We start from the raw sequence: 19,410 nt of genomic DNA, 5'->3' as shown, positions 1-19,410 counted from the left end.
AATACGTGACATGATATAAGAGTGCTAACCTCATTTATAATTTTCACTTTCTGGTTAATGCAGAAAGTAAAAAAAAATACTGTATCTTCAGATGGTGATTATGTATTTAATCTATTTAAGGTTAGGGATAGGCACAGAGTCATCAGCAGGTTATGGCTGTGGCTAATCTGATGGTTGATGCAATAATCAGGTTTTTAAGTGAACATTGTGAAATTCTGGTTTTACAACTTGTGCAACGCAACAACCCTGAATTATGGCACAACAGAGTGATAGCTGCATCAGATCCCGTGTGCTGGGAGTGTGTGCGGTGGTGTGGTGGAGGGGTGTGAAAAAAGAGACATTTCTGTCAAAGTTGAACAATGAAGTATCCTCTTTTTGTGAGTAGGAGTTTAAGAAGGAGGTACTGAATGCATGAAATGGCAAGCAAAAGTGTGCTACAATGTAAGAAAGAGAAAAAGGAGCAAGAGACTTACAGCCTGAGTGCCAGCAGGTCCGGCGGAGAATGGAAAGAGTGTTAAGAGATGAATGAGAAACAGACTTGTTAAGAGATATTATGAACGTAAGCTGGCTGTACAACATGAGCGAGAGAGTGAGAGCTGAAAACTGGAGGTACAGTAATGTGACGGAGTGATGGAACGTGGGCTATGTGTGAAAAAGAGAGTATGGAGATGAGAGAGATGGAAGAAGAGCGACAGAGTTGATGAGCAGCGGTTACAGAAATAGGGTGACAGGAGTGGGAGGCTGAGAGACGGATGAGAGGAGAGAGAGGAGAGGGAGGGGGGGTGGATGCATGTACATAAAGAAACATTAATCAATCAGTTGGTTTGCCTGGGACTGTGAGGGAATCAATAGCTTGGATTTCAATACACGGGTATTTACAGCTTAACAAGGGTCACTTCTGTCACGCAATTATCCCCCAAAAACATTTCATGTGAATCATTTTGCATGCTGTTGATAACAAGATATAGATTTTTTCCGGGAAAGAAAACATTTTTTTCTTTTACACCAAAGAATGGAGCACAGTCTTTGTGAGTAATCGCAGGATCCTCAAAGCAGAAAACATAACAGGAGAGGATGCTGGGTAAAGGCTGCTCTGCTGCACTAATAAGACTACGCTGACAACGAGTCGCCAACTTGCACTGGTTTAAACAAAAGACTGTGTCAGCTAAGGTCTATATTTATACAAGGCGTTGTTTGGACAAGATTTTAACGTTTTATGGCTTCTGTGTTTTTATTCTAGGCTATTGTTTCAAATAAACTTCTAATGCTTTCAATCCCATGTTGTAAATATTTTGTCTTGGCCTTGGCAAGTCTCACTTGGCTCAGCTGTGCAGATAATGACTGCCCATCCAGATTGAGACAGGCTTAAGGGGGGAAAGTAGGAGGAGAAGGAAGATTTGCTGCAACATTACTACGACTTAAACAATCTTCCCACAATGAAAACCAATTCATTTAATCAGAGATGTTTATGAATTGTATTGCTGCATCAAATCTGGCAGAAACTACTTTGGTTCAAAGCTTATGCTAATCCAACGTTTTACACATGAAAAGTTTTAGGTTATCTGTGTGAGATTTCAAAATGGATAGCGTATGAAGAGCAGTGAGTGGCTTTACAGTAGAGCTGACATGAATAAAGACAAAGAATAAAGAAACTGAAACAGAGGGAGTGACAGTCATCTTATGGATGAGAGAGAGAGAGACAGAGGGAGTCTGAAGAGAAAAGGAGTGAAAACACTTTGTGAATGTAAGAGGAGTGTGTGTGAGGAAGGAGACAGTGTTTAAAGAGTGGAACATTTCACTTTGAGCTTGTTGGGGAACAGTCAACTTTAGCTGCTATGTGGATCTGCTGTCACCACATGCAGTCAGGATTTGTTTCACCCCAAACTATACTGCAACCTTGCAAAACTTCTTCTTGAGTAGTTAGATCCAGGAAACAGAATGAAATAGTATTGCTTGGGTCTGATTTTCTTTAGGTGTGAATATGTTAGAAGAACAATTTTTAGATTTAGTTTTCAAATTCAATGTAAGAAACTGGCACTGACAACAGGTCCCATGAGCAGCTGATTTATGTGGTTGACCATTCACAACCTCTGATACAGCTATGTACCCAAAAAAGTAAATATTCTGCAAAAGTGAAGAGGTGTGAATGAGCGGAACAGGAGTGTGTGAGGACAGAGGCCCATGATTAGATATTATCCAGACTGGGCCCCATTACATCCCAGGCCTATTAGTCAGGGTGAAAATCTCCACATCATTAATCTTTTCAGACTTATTCGTAGCACCCGGTGTTAAAACTTTTAAAAGGGACAGAAACTTTTGTGCTTTTATCCATCAGTGCGATAACTTTTAACAGCAACGTTGGTGCTGAGTTAGCTGATTCAAGAAATGTTGTTGTGTAAGAAATGCAACAGGAATGTCTGAAGCTGAGGGAAGAGCGACCTGTTGTGACGAGACCATGGTGGTTTTGAGGGAGTCCATCTCTGCTCTGCTGGAGACCAGCTCTCTCTGCAGCTCCTGAAGCTGCTCCAGCTGCTCCCTCTCCTGGAAACAAGAGTCAACATCTCATTTCGGATAGCTCGCAAAATATATATATTTTTTTTAACATCAATTAAAGCAATAGTTAAACCCTAAGTGAAACTTCAGTCATTATCTACTTGCCCTCACACCGGTGGAAACTCCACTGACCACAAAACACAGCAAGTTAGCTCCTGTAGTTTCAGCTCAGCCTTTTCCCAAAGTATTGAAGTTAAGTGGGCCATCTTTTTACAGCTCCAAAAAAAAAGCATAAAACGTCTATCAAATGTCCATCAAACAGCTCACACAGCATAGTCCAGGTGTTTTGTTGCAGAATGATTGCACTGTGGGTCCAAAAGCCAAATATTTACCAAATTATCTCCTATGTTTTCCTCACTAGCAATGCTACAGTAGCAAGGACAGGACTTTGGGACCCACAGTGCATTTGTTTGGCTACAAAACACATGGATTATGCTGCACAAGCTGTTTGAAGATGTTTGATGGGCATTTTATGCTTTTTTGAAGCCGCTCAATTAACTGAGCTGCCACTACAGGGGCTAAATTCGCTGTGTGCTTGGTTTTCAAACAAACTTCAATAGAGTTTAGACTGGCATGGAGGGCAGTAGATTATGACAGAGGACTTTGACTTGAAACTGACAGATAGAGAGAGAGAGAGAGACAGAGAGAGTAAATAAGTTTGACACGTTATTCATTTTAAGGACAGTGAGTCTCCAACTGAGAAGCCTCTGTCTCTGTTCCACCCTCACCTGTCTGTCTGCAGCCTCCTGGGCGCCCTTCACCTTCTCCTGCATCTCTTTCCTCACTGCCTCCACCTCGTCCTGTGCGGCCCGCGCCACCGTCATCTGCCGGGTCACCTCTGCATTCTGCACACACAAACATGTACACACACACACACAAGGACATGGAGACACAGATACACACACACAAAGACAGGCATACATACACCAAAAGAATTAGGACAAACAGCTTGGGGAAAATAAAAATGATACTAGGGGGACAGCACTTAATTTAACTTAGACGTAGTAGGGTGTAGTGAAGGGTACAAGGACATAGAGAAGGATAGAAGGTAAAGACATTGAAAAGCAAAAAAGTGAGAGCCGCCTTCCCCACCTTCCTCAGCAGGTCTGCGTGACTCTGGACCAGCTCTGTGTACTTCTCCTTCAGTTTGGTGTAGCGCTGCTCATTGGCCTGAGCTTTTCCTGGTAAGAGACACACACACACACACACACAGTTATCGGGATATCAGCCAACATCAGCAGGGATCTAGTAAACGACTGTAGCATGCGAGGAAACTACAGGTATGTCCTTGAGACCAACCAGCATGGCTAGAATAAAGGCCTAGCTTAGTCAAATCCTTTTTATTGTTCTCCTTTCATTCTCCTCTCCACACTTGCACACTGTGTGAGCAATTAATGGATGCTTCCTGTTTCTTTTCTGTTCCTGTTTTTAGAGAATGTGGCCAACACCAACACTTGGTTAAGGTTTCCGTTCCCCACTGGGGCCATGCGGACTCTAAACTGGCAATATGAGGCACTTGGGATGAAAGCTTCCACCAAGTGGCACATGTACATTATGAAATGTACATCATACCCAGTTTATTTCTATCTGTTGAAGACATTTGGGTTTCCACAGGAGCCAGCCACACCTGTTAAGTGTCTTAACGTGCATCTTGACACAGAATTACTGTTCCAAAGTAGGTTCTCACCACTGAAAATAGAGCCATGTTAGCTCCACCACAGTACTACATGGCTGCCTGGCATCTCTCCAAGGTGATGTTACGGCAGACGTTGTTACATATCTGCACTCAACACAAACAGGAAATCTCCACTAAAAGTAGATAGTAGAAGTGGTATATCCAATAAAGTAAAAATCACATCCCTGTTCTATAGTTGAGGGAGCAAGAAGGTACCCATTGTGGAACCCAGACCTGTGCCAAATAGGTAATAATCATTTTTAGGGTTTGTTTCAGCCTACTTAGATGCCAGATGGGACTTGCCACATGGGACAAGAGAGTGAAGGTGAGAAAGATTAGACAATTCACAAACTATCGAAAGTAAATTTAGTGCATTTTGCTGTGATTGACATCTTACCTGACGCTACCTGAATTGTATCTACAGTTTATGGTAAATCATAATAATAATGTGATACTGTATTGATCCCCATAGGGAAATTCTCTTTTCGCTTGCCCTCTTCCACATGGAGGTCAGAGGTCAGGGTCAGTTACAGAACAGCTCCCATGAAGCTGGTAGGGATTCAGTGTCTTCTTCATCAACACAGCAGGACGGATACTTGCCGACAAACACAGGCTTGAACCCGGGACCTCTGACTGATGGACGATCTAACCACTATGCCACCCTGCTGCCCCAACCCCACCCATCTGACCCCGCACACAAACCTGCCTCCACCCTAACCCATGTGTGACGAACCCTGACTAAGCAGCTGTAACGTAAGTAAAGTAAAGTTCAGCCTCACTCTCTATCTCGGTGAGGCTTCGCTGCTCCTTCTCTGTGTCCTCCTTCACCCTGCGCAGGTCGTCCAGCTCTGCCTTGAGGAACTCGCTCTCGCCTACCGCCTGCATCCTCAGGTGGCTCTGCTCTGCTAGCTCTGCCTCCAGCTCACTGACACGCCCCCTCAGCGCCTGGCACAACCGACCGCTCTGGTGATGGAGGGAGAAAGAGAGATAGGGGGGAGAGGAGGAAGGGGAACAGGGTAGGGAGAGAGCAACAGATAAGGAGACAGAAAAAAGGTGATTAACTTGGACCTGGAAGAGCTTTATGGATCAACTGTCTGTGTGTGTGTGTGTGTGTGTGTGTGTGAGTCCCAAAGCCGCTGTGTCCACTGGGCACCTGGTTAACTCCTGCTGGTGTTATCTGACTACTGAAAACCTGTTTCAAGCATTGTGCTCTTTTGCTAAAAGCTGCTTCTTTTTAAACTTCAAGTGCTCTGCAATCTGAGCGCTAAAACCATTTTCAGCTCTGAGTGCAGTTGGGAAAATGCAACAATGCCTGCTTTCCATTGAGAATAATGAGAAAACGAAGCCTGTGCTATAATGAGAGGTTCTCAGTGGACACACAGCCTGAATCCTCTCCTTCTTTACCTCCAGTCTAAAAGACTCCAGCTCTTCCTTAAGGGCCTGGATCTCCCTGGTTAGCTGTTCAATCAGACGGTCTCTGATGGATACAGACAAAAACAACCCAATCAACAGCAAAATCAAATAAACTGTATTGTCACTGGGGACTGCCAGCTGTCAAGACTGTGAATTTTTATTTGTTTGATTTTGGTCCCATGCATATTCCTTTCTAATTATATAATTATGTGTTGTGTTTTATGCATAAGCAGCTGATTATGCATCTAATTTTATAATTATGTGTTCTTGTCTTTTAAACATATGCAAAAATAACAAGTAAAATCAAACCAAAGGCCTGTATCAGAGGAATTGTATCTCCAAATCCATCTCACAGTGGTGCTGTGAATTCACCATGTGATACTGCTAATCAGTTCAGGCAGTGTGAACAATGCAAATCAAACAGAGTGACCGTGCTGTGATGAACCTATCAGGCGTATGAGGGGTTTTATCAAATGGTAATGCGATTAGTTTTTCTTGAGCATAATGCCAACTAGAATCAGAACGGCGTCTATAATCATAAAGGCAAACAAATCCTGATGCGATGTTGTCGAGCCTTACTTGTCGTCCTTGCGCATGCCGTTCTGACTGTTGAAGTTGAACGGGTCTGTGGCAGCCGAGGTGCCGAACAGGTCGTCAAACTTGGTCTCCACTGCAGCCTTGGGGTTTAAAACAAAAGAGTTTTTAAAGGGGGGAAATCAACCCAAAATGATTTATATAAAGCGTACATTGATTTTATTGGTCTTTTAAACTGTGTTCCCTACTAACATAACAAGATGAACACAGCATACAGCGAAAGTCAGTGAAACTCCTCCTGATACAGCAGAGGCACACAGGCTATCCAGGTGCTAGTGGGGTACAGCTAACTTACTAGCAATGCTGTCAGTCTCTCTTCAAGGAATAGCTCACCCCAAAATGAGAATTCAGTCACAAACTATTGAAGTTTGCACAAAAACCAAACACACAGTGAGTTAGCCCCCATAGTTTCATCTTAGCCTTCTTTCAATCTATTGAAGTTAATGGAGCCATGTTTTTACAGCCCCCCCCCCCCCCCCCCCCCGCAAAAAAATGCATAAAATGTCCATCAAAATTCTTTGAATAGCTTGTGCAGCCTAATCCAACTGTTTCGCACTCTTGCACTGTGGGTCCGTGTTAAAGTCCAGTATTTACCTTGTTATCTCCGATGTTTGGAAGAAGACAAAGATGGAACTCACTGTGTTTGTTTTTGTACAAACTTTAATGGAGTTTCGACTGACATGGGGGCGAGCAGTTAATGACTGAATTTTCACTTTGGGGTGAACTGCATCTTTGATGCTCGTTAGCATTACAAGGTAATCCATTCTTACTAATGTACAGTCTGTTGACAGCAGAGACAGCCAGCAATGTAAAAGTCAATCATTACAAGAGAACAAAAATATAAACCAGATGTTTAGCGTTGCTTACCAAGAATCTAAAAATATGTGGTTTGGATGGGAATCTAGAAGTGTGTACCCCACTAGCGGGTTATTTCCTGTTTTTGTTCCCCCCAATTTCTCTGTGCGTGTATCAAGTCCCTCCTTACTACTTCAGAACCAAAACATCCCTCCTGTTAAATTATTGATCACTGTAAGTTACTACAGCACCGAACCTAGCACACAAAACAGATGGATTAGATTTACAAGGCTGAGTTTCAGGGATACTTGTCTCATTGAGTTACCGGCAGGACGGGGATGTCCGTGTCCACCAGGTCCTCTGTCTCTGCCACGTGCTCCGACTCGGGGGACGACGACTCGGCCGGGATCACAACCACCGGGCTGATGTGCTCCGACAGAGCCGAGGCACGCAGGAAGTTAGGAGGGTTCTGGCAGGAAGAGAGAGAGCACAAGTTGAATAGCAACATCATTATGTTTTCCCCATTAGTTTCTATTTGGTTGCAGTAACATTGAGGGAGGGAGAGGAGAGGAGAGCACAGAGTGAGGCTGACTGTAAATGATGCAAAAAAAGCTGATACCTCCATTTAGTTTATGTTCACAATGGAACTTAAAAGTTTCCCAATTCTGATTTTGCCCCCTCCTGTGACACAGATGTGATGTTTTCTAATCAGTGTGAACAGCAAAAAGCTGCATGGAAACGCACTGTTTTCCCAATTCCGATCTGGACCACACAGACATGTAGTACAAAACCGGATCTTGAAGTATGTGACCGATATACGACTTGGATTTGAACACTCAAATCACAATTTGTCAGCGTTGCTATGGCAATAAGTAAATCTTATGTCATAGCCGCTTGGCTCAGCCAGCATGAAGGATGACAAGACAGAACAATGGAAAGAAAGCGAATAGTCGACTTGACCGGTATTTAGGGAGACGCCTCAATTCTGTCAAACCTGGAAAGCACATACTGTAACCAAAATATTTTTGAAAAAATTCTGAGTGAGATGAAAATTGGAAACTCTTCCTTGTATAGCAGAGAGCAAGAGAAGTAAGTACAATAATGTATGTGACGTCTCTTTTTAACATTGCTGTCAGTTCATATTAATTTTCTTCATATGGGAGATAATGTAAGCAGTCAATCATAATAATAATGCAGATAGGAAGTTGGGAGATAATGAAGATTAGAAGACTGTTGAGAAAAACAATACTTATTTGCTGTTGCCATGGCATTATGGTTAAAAAGAGGATGGTTGATATGAGAAACGAATAGACATAAAAAAGAGCTCCTATAAGATGTAAGGGAACGGTTAAGAGAGTGAAGCACTCACTTTTTACAGCTGTGATTGATGTAAGAGACTGAAGGACACCTAGGCTCCCATCCAAGATTTCTTGAGTCTATTAATAACTGATGTATAAACTTAAGCTATCGAAGGGTAGAGCCTTTCGATGGAGAATAATTTTGAGGGAAAGTGTGGGACTGACATGTAAACTGATCCCTTAAGAAGCTCTCTGGAGTCGACTTGGCCGTTAGAGATGGTAGACAAGGTGAAAATGTATTTAGGGAAGGCGGTCCTCACCTCAGGCAACTGTGGGATCTGAATCAGCCTCTTGAAGTACTGCAAGTTGCTGGAGCGATAGAACAGACTCTTCAACCTGGAATACAGACAGAGAGAATATGAGAGAGAATATGAGAGAGAGAGAGAGAGAGAAAGAGAGAGAGTGCATGGTGAGTCAGAAAGAGAAGGAGAGAGTGCATACTTGATAGAGATAGAGGCAGACAGAAGAAAAAGAGAAGACAAACAGAAAGAGAGCGAGAGAGAGACGAGAGTCAGAGCGAGAGAGACTGACAGACAGACAGACAGACAGACAGACAGACAGAGCGGTGCAGAGCGTGACATGGAAAATTCATTCAGCATGCTGCTAAGAGCTCGGTCCCGGGGCCACAGACAGTTCAGCTGAGCTGGAGAGCTCAGCGAGACTGTGACCGAGTCGCTTTCTGTTTCTGGTGGAACTCACTTCTTAAACTGCTCCTGGAACCGGTCTCTGTGGCCCTGGAGAGTGTCTGCTGGAAGGCCTGGAAACACACACACACACACACATCAGTGCAAGTACACAAGCTTGTGCTAAGTGTGAATGTATGTAAGGATGAGTACAAGCATGTTTGTGCATTGGTGAGTGGCAGGATTTGTGCATGAATGTGTCATCGCTGTCAGGTGAAAACCTCTTGTCTCCAAAACTAAGATATTTTTAGATTTTTGTTTTTAGATTGAACACCAAGCATTTTTTCTTGCATCCAAGAGTTCTTGCACCCAAATGAGGTTTCAATTCTGGTTCATACCTGTTAGTTTTTCAAAGGTTTGACAGTTATAATAATTTGGATAACTTTACATTGAAAGGTCCTTTGTTAAATTATACCATGACATTGAGAAATGGAACTGGACCTTTTAGGCAGGAGGAGTGCAAGTTCACAAACATTGACTGAACTGTCCTGGGGCACAGAATTAACATATGGGAATTCTTAAAATGAGTGGCATTCCCCTTTAAATTGGAGTTAAAACTCAACAAAATCACCAAAACTGGAGTTGAGAGGTTTCCCCATGACAACAAAGATATTCAAGATATTCATCTGAACATGTTCATGGGAGAAAGTGGAATATCTGTGACTTGATCAGAAACATTTATCAGCTTCTACTCTAGAGATTCTAATTGTATTCAGCCTGTAGTTGTGCGATTTGGCCAACAGAGGTCTGGGCCACTCACAGGAGTGCAGTTTGAACAGCAGCTTGACGGTGTAGTCGTACAGGTGGCTGCAGTCCAGGATGACTTGGATGAGGGGGGCCAGGCGACACTGACCCGCCGCCGTCACCGACACCGACCGGGACATGTCGAGAGAGCTGAATACTGCAGAGAGAAACACACACACACACAATCAATAAAAGCATACACAGATCAATATGTACACACAAACACGCAAGCACACCCACTAAGGATTGTCACAAACACAGTGGGAGTCATATACACTCACACACATTCATGCACCCGCACACATGCACACACTCACACACCAGTGATTATTAATGCAGAGAGGGAGACAGTCATATACAAGGCTCATCAATCATGGATTTTTCATGGATCAATCAAGTTATAGTGGCGCTCACTCTGCTTATTTCACTATCTTCAAAAATAAACTAATAAAATGCTTGAGAAGGGCGTACCACCCACTCTCATTACAAAAAAAAAAGGGGGGGGGGCAGGAAAAACAAGGTCTAAAGTCAAGCAGAGCGGGCGGCAGCAACCTGAACACTAACAGGATTGTCTGACTCCCTTGCTCTCCCTCCATCATTACGGCCCTCTTTCATTCCCCTCCTGCCTCGCTCACTCCATCCCCAATGCCAGGCCCTGAGAGCCTCTGCAGAGGCGTGGTTTCCTGCACAGCTAAAACACACACACACACACATACACACACACACACACACACACATACATACACACACACACACACACCTCAGGCCAGGACTCTCAGCTCCTGAATGACGTGATGCTTTCAAAATACACCAGTCAGATCGTAGGAGGGGGAATGACTGGGGCTTTGAGCTTTGGGTGTGAGTTACCCAGCCAAAACAGACTTAGATAGATAGACTTGGACCAAGTCTATGGAGAATGTTCTGAATATGGAGTATGGGGTGGAATATCAAATCGCAGCTCAGTATCAAACTCTCATACACCATCGAACTGAAAAGAGGGAACGTTGCCCGTTTTGTCCTGAACACTGGTGCCGAGGTATGACTTTGGCAGATAGTCTCACAGATATCAAAATCTCCGTCCAAGGAGGAAGAGGAGGAAGAGAAAATATCGTCATCAGGACGCAGAACGGAGGGTATGACAAATAGACCATGGAATGTGATTTCCTCCTATTCATTTCTAATGAGAGAAATGGATGAATGAATGTTCCTGATCACATTCCAGCCGTCTATTTTTAGCCTGGTCCATACTTTAAGAAACACTGACCTGGGATGACTCACACAGACAACAACAAGTCTACAGTATGTAACCACTAATAGCCTTGTAGCAGACAAGAGTCAGATGAAGTGGTGCACTGATGATACTGTGGGACTCTATTTCTGTCTGCTTATCTCTCTGTGTGAGTCTCCTTGTCTGTCTGTGAAAGTGTTCATTTGTGTGTGTCTAGCTGTGTGTGTGTGTGTGTGTGTGTGTGTGTGTGTGTTGCGTCATGCCCTGCCTTAGATAAGCCTGGCCAGTAGCGAGGAGCAGACAGTTGGACCAGAATAGCTTACCGCCCAGGAAGAGGTTGAGCTCACACTCCAGGTAGTCAAACATCTCTACTGTCAACTGGAAGCTAGGAGGGAGAGAGAGAGAGAGAGAGAGGAGAGAAAGAGATTAGTCTTCTTACATGCTCTTAGTACAGACACACATGCACAGTCATTGTATAGCAACTGTAAATGCAAAACAAGGTCTCTCTCTCTCTCTCTCTCTCTCTCTCTCTCTCTCTCTAAACAGAGACGCAGAGCAAAAGCAATGCTTGCATCCACTAGCCTTTGGCATTACCATGATGATAAAAATTATCCTGCTTGGTCAAGAGTACACAGGAATGTAATTTTTTCAAGTTTTTGCAGGTATTTTGGATACACAGACCGATCCCATTCTTCTCCAATGGGAGCTCAGTGTTTCCCTGTTCACATCGCTGAACGCTAGGAAGCCAAGTGAACGGCCCCGGCTGATTGTGGCTGATTGCAGAGCACTGGCCAGGCTAATCACAACACCATCAGAAAAACACTTCACCGGGACTCTTTGTAAAGCGAACAGTTCCGGTCGTCAGTTCTGATTGGCTGAGTCATGCTAAAGCGGTGACTCATAGTGGTACTTATGTGCTGCTTACCAACCACTTTGTTAAGCTACTGTTCAAAAACGATATTGCTTAGGGGAAGAATAACATTTCATTATTACAACTGAATAATTACTGATTAAAATAAAAGGTTCGTTGAACATTTGCATTCTTTTTTATTATAACGGTGTGTTACCACGCCTCTTGGCTGTCCTAAAATCACTGTAAAAAATGGCCTTTGCGTGGGTTATTCCTTGTATGAATGCATGAATGTGGGCTCTGGTGCATCGTGATGGAAAGTGACGATGCATCCAGTTCCATTTCATTTCACACTTTTGTCAACAGAGTCAACAAATAACGCTGAAACTCATTAGTATCTGGATCTTGGAGCCTGGCTGCCACTGCAGTCCCTGACAACAACTACAATAATAACAACAGCGGTACGCCACACTCACAAGTTGTTAACGTCATTCTCTCCGGCCTCGTCAAGCTGTCTGTTGGACATCTGCAGGTTGCCCGGGAAACGGGGGTTCTGGAACAGAAGACGACATGATGAAGCTTCACGCTCTGTATACCTCTGTCTCAGACAGGCTGTTCCGCCGGCTCCACACAAAGCGGCAGCATCTTCTGCTAACTTTCCCTGCTTCTCCGCTGTCTGGATGGTTAAGTAGCCTAACATTAGCTGGATGTTAATGCTTTTCCCTCATGGCGAGCAGCTGTGAGGCCACAAGAGAGAATAAATCTAGACAAATGAAGACACAAAAAAGACCTATTGTAGTTGGGTGACTGAGCAAGTTTCAAATTAAAACTATAAATCTGCTTTTGTCATTTTACTGAATAATTCACACAGCACCTGATTCTATATATGAAATAGCATTAAAGCAGCATAAATTGACATTGCTGAGAAAAATATATATTCATGAATTTGGCTGGTAAAAATTATTCTTGCCAGGTCATTTTTTGAGCCAAAAGGTTAATTTCAGACACTGGAAAATGTTATAATAATTTTAATTGTGGTATGGTAGATTTGAGATGATGCAAAGCTGGGTTATAGATGAAACATATACTGTGTGCTAAAGTATTAGTATGCATCACAATGAATTTAGTAAATACTGGGCACACAGAGGTGAAGCTGCTAACAATTTTCTTGTTGCACAATGGCAAGTTGATCAAAGGGCTTAGTTGGCAAAAAGTCAGTGTATTCCTTTGTTTCTCTTGAGTTCACGGTTGGCAAACCAACACCGAAGACACTCATCCTTGGGCCAGTATTGACTGGTGATCATTAGTCAAGCAACAACTAACCACAGCATCCTGTAATAGCATCAACACTACTGCTTGCTCTCTCTACCAGTCCGCTCAGCTGTCTTATAAAAAGGCCACATTACAGATTCTTGAAAGGCCATTAGTGTAAAAGCCAGCATTTTCTATGAAGCCAGCCCCCCAGAGAGACATGCTGGCACTAAAAGGAGAGTCTGAGGCAAAGATAATGAGTGATGAGGGAGACTGGCTCTGCGTTTTATAGGCCAGGCCAACTCACTTTGATGTGAAACTCCATTTTGGTGATGAGCAGTTTGAGGTAGATGCTGCACAGCTTCCCATAGCCTTCGCTCAGGTGACCCTAGGGGGAGAGGGAGAAGAAGAAAGAGGGAAGCGCAGAGTCGATGGGGGAGAGAGAGAGAGAGGGACAGCGAGAGATAGATGTAAGAGAAAAGGCGAGAGAGACATGATCAAAGGGAGAAACTGTCTTTTCTCCGCTTGCAAGTTTGCTAGTCAGAGTTGTGAAAAGTCGAAGAAGCAAGTCATGAGGTGTCTTGAGAAAATTCACTGTGGCACTTTGGCTGAGGGCGGCATGCAGTGCAGAGAGTGTGCAGGGAGGCGATTTTCATACTGCAGGGCCGACCTACACTGCGGTAGCCAAGATATTCCCTCTTCCCACTGCACAGCCCCAGTGTCTATACTGAGCCACAAAGCCGGCCGGTTGAGTTTGGGTCAGATACAGTTCAGCTCAGTTTGTGTCCGCAGTGTGAAAATGTCCATGTTCCGAGACTGTGAATAAAGTTGAATAGCCCCGGCTATGCGGCCAATTGCTTCTCACTTCCTTTTTCCTCAGATGTGGGAGCGGAGGTGGTGATGTCACAACAGGAAGGAGAGGCCGCAACCCCGGTCACAGGGACCAGACTTCCTGTATCCTCCTATCTAGTGACATCAGCAAAAACTGAGTCATAAAAATTCTAAGGAGAGTGCATCCAGGAATAGGTTGTTGCTAAGCAGAGTGAGCCCTCCACCCAACATTGCTCAACACATAATTGAAGAAGAGGCTGTTCAGATTTACGGGCTTAATGGAACTCGGTCTTTACAAGTTTACACACTAGATCCCATGAATTTCATCATCATCTATATCAATATTGTAAAGAGTCGTCTGCTCACTCAGATCAATACAAACGTTATTGGAACTGAGACTTCATTCACTAATCTCTACTGGAAGCATTTTTCCAATAATGCTCAATTTTCTGGCCGGCACCTTGGGAGAATGTAAGAAGGTGAGAGCAGCTATTCCAGACAAAAGAGTCGGCATAATAGCTTACATAATATCATTGTCTGTCACCCACAGCATGTAGCTGGCAGGCCGTGCGTTGGGAGCTCTCAGACTCAGAGATTTGGCAGTTTTACACGGCTTAGTCTGTCACTAGCTACAATGTCTGTCACTCCGTTCCAAAAGCAGCAGGCTGACTAGCAACAACAGAAACATCATGCGATCTGTGACGAGGCCTGCGGCTGCAGCGACCGCATCAGCAGCGACGACCGGCGGTGGCTGTGTCCTGCTGCGAGGAAAAGAGATCAGCTTTGAAACAAGCCTCAAATCACTGGTCACTCATGTTTAAAGAAGGAATCACATCGAAGTGCAAGTTTTGGTTGAGTGACATTCATTAGGCAGCACAATAAGGAGACAGTGAGCTGAAGTCGGTCTGTTGGAATAGCAGAGAACCACAATTAAAAAACTGTTCTTCAACCGTGTATTCATCATTTAGTATGGAATTCATAATACACCAATAGAAAAGATCAACCTTAGCATACTGTCCCATTACTTCGACTTGTGACTGATGTGACCACATCATGTTTTGATCTCCGTGTCCTTACCCACATCCTGCTCATATCGGTTAAGTCAGTCTTGTTCCTCATGGAGTCCTTTATCACCTGGAGGGAGAGCGGGGGGAAGAGAGGAAAGGAGAAAGAAGGTAAATAGAGATGAAGCGGGACAACAGAGTTAGCAAAACAGAAGGATCGATTAAGTATAATTAATTAAACAATGTAGCAGAAGTGCAAACATAAGCTAAAGAATTAAGCATTTGCAAAAGTGTTCAGTATTAAGGTGTCTGTGGGTGATTGTGTACACGGGTAGCCATTGCAGCCACACATCCATACTGTATTATTAGAAATACAGGGTTTTCCGAACAATTCCTCGTGGGGGATGAAGCACATCTCTACTTAATTTTTTAATGGTAATGACTATGCTGCTATATGGTCTTTACATACGTTTGGATGGCCGTCTCGCAGCAGCTTGTGGAAGACGTGGCAGAACTTCCAGCAGAGCACGGCGTTGCTGGAGAGGGGGAGCCGGTTGACCGCCGCCCAGAAAGTGTGCGCGCCTTTCTCATGATGGGTCCCCAAGATGCAGGGTGACAGGGACAGTCAAGGATCATCGGATTACAGCGCGTAACATGAAGTGTGACATCAGTCCGGCTCAGGGACGATGTTGCATTTGATCATCATCCATCTGTCTGTCTTTTCCCCCCTCGCTCTGTCTTTCTCTCCCTCTCACTCTCTCTCTGCCTGGCCGTCTATTTTTCTGTCCTCTGCCCGCCCTCCCACCCGAAAACCCTTTATCCATTTATCCTCCACCAGCCCGGGATTTCAAATCTACTGGGAGATTACCGTTTTTGCGCTTTTTAGTGTGCTTGGTCATATAAAACAATAAATGCCTGAAACAAAATGGGGGAAAACACAGCAGACACAAAACAGCTCTCCCCTCTCTCTCTCTCTCTCTCTCTGTCTGTCTAGCTTTGTGTTTTGTTTCACACATGACTAAATTAGCTCTGCAGCACGGCCACGCGTAGACTACGGGGTCACATTAAGTTTATTGTTTCGATCTTGCACGAACATAACCCTCCAGTCATGGAGGAACGCTTAAGAGTTTCCACAAACACAGGGGAATCAGGATAAGCACACTGCGTCTCTCCTTGCCAGAGCAAAACAAACTCCACTCCAAAACACGCACGCACACACACACACACACACACACACACGATATGAGGATATTCCTGGCATGCTTCTCTTTGACAGCGACCTCCTGTGTGTTGATGGCCTTATTGATGCTGACAGCCTGTGAAGAGGAGAAAGAGAAGAGGAGAGGAGAGGAGAGAAACAGAGAGCACAAATCAGCCCACAGCTTTTTCACACTGCGTTCAGAAAAAACCCAAAAAAAGCTCGAAGTGTCAAGTGTTTCATTTTATAACCTGGCACCCTGCCACCTTTCAGGAAGTTGATTTTCCTACTCTGTCCACCTGGATAACTGGAAGCAGCAAAGTTTTAGTGAGGGTTGAATGACCCATTTCCAGCTGGGGCCTGGAGAGTTAGTATTCGAGGCAGCAGCTGAGAGGCTGGAGCTCTTCTCTTGTTGTGAAGCCTTCTGCAGCACCAGAGACTGAGCAAACAACAGCCGCAGCAAATGCCACATACCCAGCACATGTCTGTCCGCCTGCCTCACCTGCAGAATGTAATCACTGATGGTGCATCTCAAATTAGAGAGAGAACAGTTTCGGGGAGGGGGTCAAAAGAGCAGGCACAATATTCAAACTCAGGGTAAAAAAAAAAAAGAATGTTCACCCGAACAAGCAGGCCCCTTGCTGGCTAAAGAACAGGAATTCAGGCTCCTAAATATAGTATTGTTTCTATAAAGAGGGAGGATGGAAAGACGTCACTGAAATGCAACAGAACATACAAACAGACCTGAGACATTTTCCAGCCAGAAGGCTACATTCTCATTTCTGAGGAACCGAATCCTTGGCAAACAAGACCAGAGTTAACATTAGGACTGTAAGCAGGCAGACTCAGTGAGATAGGGCCAACCATTACTCACGTACGAGTGACCAGGGGAGTATCTGTCTGCACTATGAAATCTACTGTGGAATGTAGGCCCGGCCTAAACTACATCCCCTCCGACTTCAGCTCAAATTGCAGTAAGGTCCAGCTCATATGATTGAAACGCTAGATAAGTGTCATGACTTTTGAATTGAATATTGTGTGGTGGATAGTAGGGCTGCACAATTAACAATAAAAAAGAACCCATAATATTGCCTACTGCGATTTCTAAATCACAAAAGCCAGCATATATCTGAGAGTTTCAGTTGTTTCAGCTGGCTTCCTAAGCAAGGTATTCTGGTCCAGCATCTGGTCTGCATGTCATGCTGCACAAGAGAAAATCATACTTGAACTGAGAAAATCCTGCATCAATCCCCACTCAAGGTGGAAAAAAGAAATTATGTAAAAAAAACTGTGCGCAATTGCAGTATTCAGAAAAAAAACATAATATGTAGTAGTTTGTCAATATCGTTTGGCCGGCTGCAATGACAATAATCAATACACAGGATATGAGGTTGGTTGTGTGTAGATGTTTACCCAGAGCTCTGACCACAACTGTTTCACAGAACAGAAGGGCTTTTTATCAGAGCTATCCAGGTTAGGCACTGGCCATCCACCATAAATAGATTGCACCTCGCTCCTTCTGCCTTTGAAGTAGGTAGTAGTAGTAGTAGTAGTAGTAGTAGTAGTAGTAGTGCCATAATCCAAGGTGAGCACTCGTATAAAGGCCCAATTCAGAGTTTAACAGAGCGATACAGTACCAATGAGTACCACAGAAAACATCAAGCTACACCGTCATAAACCTACAGCACCATCAGACAGGCAGCAACATTCTCCAGCTACCTACTCTGGCCTTCAGCTAAGTGTGTGAGTGTAGGCAAGACATTAGAGTTCTCAAGTGGGACAGCTTCCTTCACCGATTTTTCAAGGAATTTGGCCTAGAGCATCACAAGAAGTTTAGTCTCTACCTTGCACACTCCTACCTTCACCACCCCATTAAACTTCCACACTACACTTTCCTACCAAATACACTTAAGCCCCGTTTATGCAGGCTCTAAGTATTACTACCAAACTAATGAGCGAACAAGTTCTAACATGCTAACGATCAGTGAGTGTGATGTCTGGGGTCAGGAGAGGACAGGAGGCCCGCTTCATAATCTCACTTCCCCCAGATGTCCTGAGTCTTCTCCTCCTCTCCCAGCATGTGTCCTGCCAGGACTGGAAGTCCACCGTGATAAATCACTGGAGGGCCACTCCACTGGAGGAGGAGCAGGGCAGGAGGGGCGGGGGTGGGGAGGAAAGGAGGGGAGGAACCAAGGGAGAATTGGAGAAGGGGGGAAAGAGGACTGGCATGAAGGAGGCAAAGAGGGAAGGAGGAAGAAATAGAGTGAGGGAGCGATGAAGAGCTGTCCCATGAGACCTCATACAAGAACAACTTGGGAGCACTGGCAAGACCACAAACTCAGTCTTTATACTACAGATGCATAGTAAGGTGCAATGCCACTAGAATGAAACACTAGGATGAAACAACCTCCCCCCCACCCCCCCACCCCGCCCACACACACATGCTGAAACAAACAAATTAATGAATAAAAAAAACAAATAATAAACAAACTCCGAGGAGAGAAACACAATCCTGTTAAAAATTCAGTTGCTGTCCTGGCTCAACAACGATGCATTGCTTTTCCCTGTCTCTGTAATGTGAATGGCATATTATCACCAGTTCGGGCAAGGTGACAAACACAGGCTTTATGTTGACAAAATCAAATTTGCAGAGTGAGAGTCTAATTAAGTCACAGGAGCGCTTCACTACAGGAGGAGGATAAGGACAGCAGAGGGAGGAGGAGGAGGAAAGCAGAGCTCAACAGAACTCCTACTTGGCTTTAAATTCAACACCATCCACAGCTCTGAACTCCTGCTGACGAGGAGGCACCACCAGAGCATGTTTTAAAGATGACTGACCATGCTTTAACTCCGGTCATTAAACATGTATGATGGGGATTATGTATGGACACTAGAGCTACAGGTAGAACACCTGTCCTGTTGTATCAGCAGTACGGCCCGAGGCGAGACTCCGGTTCTGTGTCGGCACAGTAAAGTTCAATAACAGTGGGGCTTATGGAGTCTGTGAACAACGAAGCTACACTAATGGTGCGATCACACCTACAGTTTATTTTCTTTGGTCCGGACCAGAAGGGAAAAGTTTACTTTGTTGCATTTTTGTATTTGGTTTGTTTAGGTTCACGTTGCCCAATTACAAGCGAACCAGAGCTTGTAAACAAAAGTCACATGACTCACAGTAGCTTGTTTATTGGAGAGAGTTTTGGCAGCCTGTCATCCTGCCAGGTTAGACATTT

General features: G+C 44.3%; 1 protein-coding gene across 3 annotated transcripts in view; it reads right to left on the bottom strand.

Moving 5' to 3' along the window:
• hip1 (huntingtin interacting protein 1) overlaps positions 1–19,410 on the bottom strand; it is a 47,022-nt gene that overhangs the window by 12,467 nt on the left and 15,145 nt on the right. For 2 of the 3 annotated variants that reach the window (XM_071530110.1, XM_071530111.1), the window contains exons 2-17: positions 16,232–16,295; positions 15,449–15,591; positions 15,053–15,109; positions 13,452–13,532; positions 12,370–12,446; positions 11,367–11,428; positions 9,832–9,972; positions 9,088–9,145; positions 8,649–8,724; positions 7,356–7,499; positions 6,221–6,318; positions 5,633–5,705; positions 5,008–5,191; positions 3,646–3,734; positions 3,282–3,398; positions 2,440–2,541 (exon numbers count right to left, since the gene is read on the bottom strand). In XM_071530110.1, the coding sequence (XP_071386211.1) occupies positions 2,440–2,541; positions 3,282–3,398; positions 3,646–3,734; positions 5,008–5,191; positions 5,633–5,705; positions 6,221–6,318; positions 7,356–7,499; positions 8,649–8,724; positions 9,088–9,145; positions 9,832–9,972; positions 11,367–11,428; positions 12,370–12,446; positions 13,452–13,532; positions 15,053–15,109; positions 15,449–15,591; positions 16,232–16,295 (1,566 nt within the window). Of the gene's footprint in view, positions 1–2,439; positions 2,542–3,281; positions 3,399–3,645; positions 3,735–5,007; positions 5,192–5,632; positions 5,706–6,220; positions 6,319–7,355; positions 7,500–8,648; positions 8,725–9,087; positions 9,146–9,831; positions 9,973–11,366; positions 11,429–12,369; positions 12,447–13,451; positions 13,533–15,052; positions 15,110–15,448; positions 15,592–16,231; positions 16,296–19,410 lie in introns of those variants that run through there. The other variant, XM_071530112.1, reaches the window with a different exon arrangement.

This window comes from Centroberyx affinis, unplaced genomic scaffold, assembly GCF_046629955.1.
Source record: "Centroberyx affinis isolate AG114_WGS23_722 - 3 ecotype Tasmania unplaced genomic scaffold, CSIRO-AGI_Caff_v1 ptg001882l_1, whole genome shotgun sequence".
NCBI lineage: Eukaryota > Metazoa > Chordata > Actinopteri > Beryciformes > Berycidae > Centroberyx > Centroberyx affinis.
Note: the sequence above shows the minus strand (reverse complement) of the source record. Positions and strands in the feature narration are given on the sequence as shown.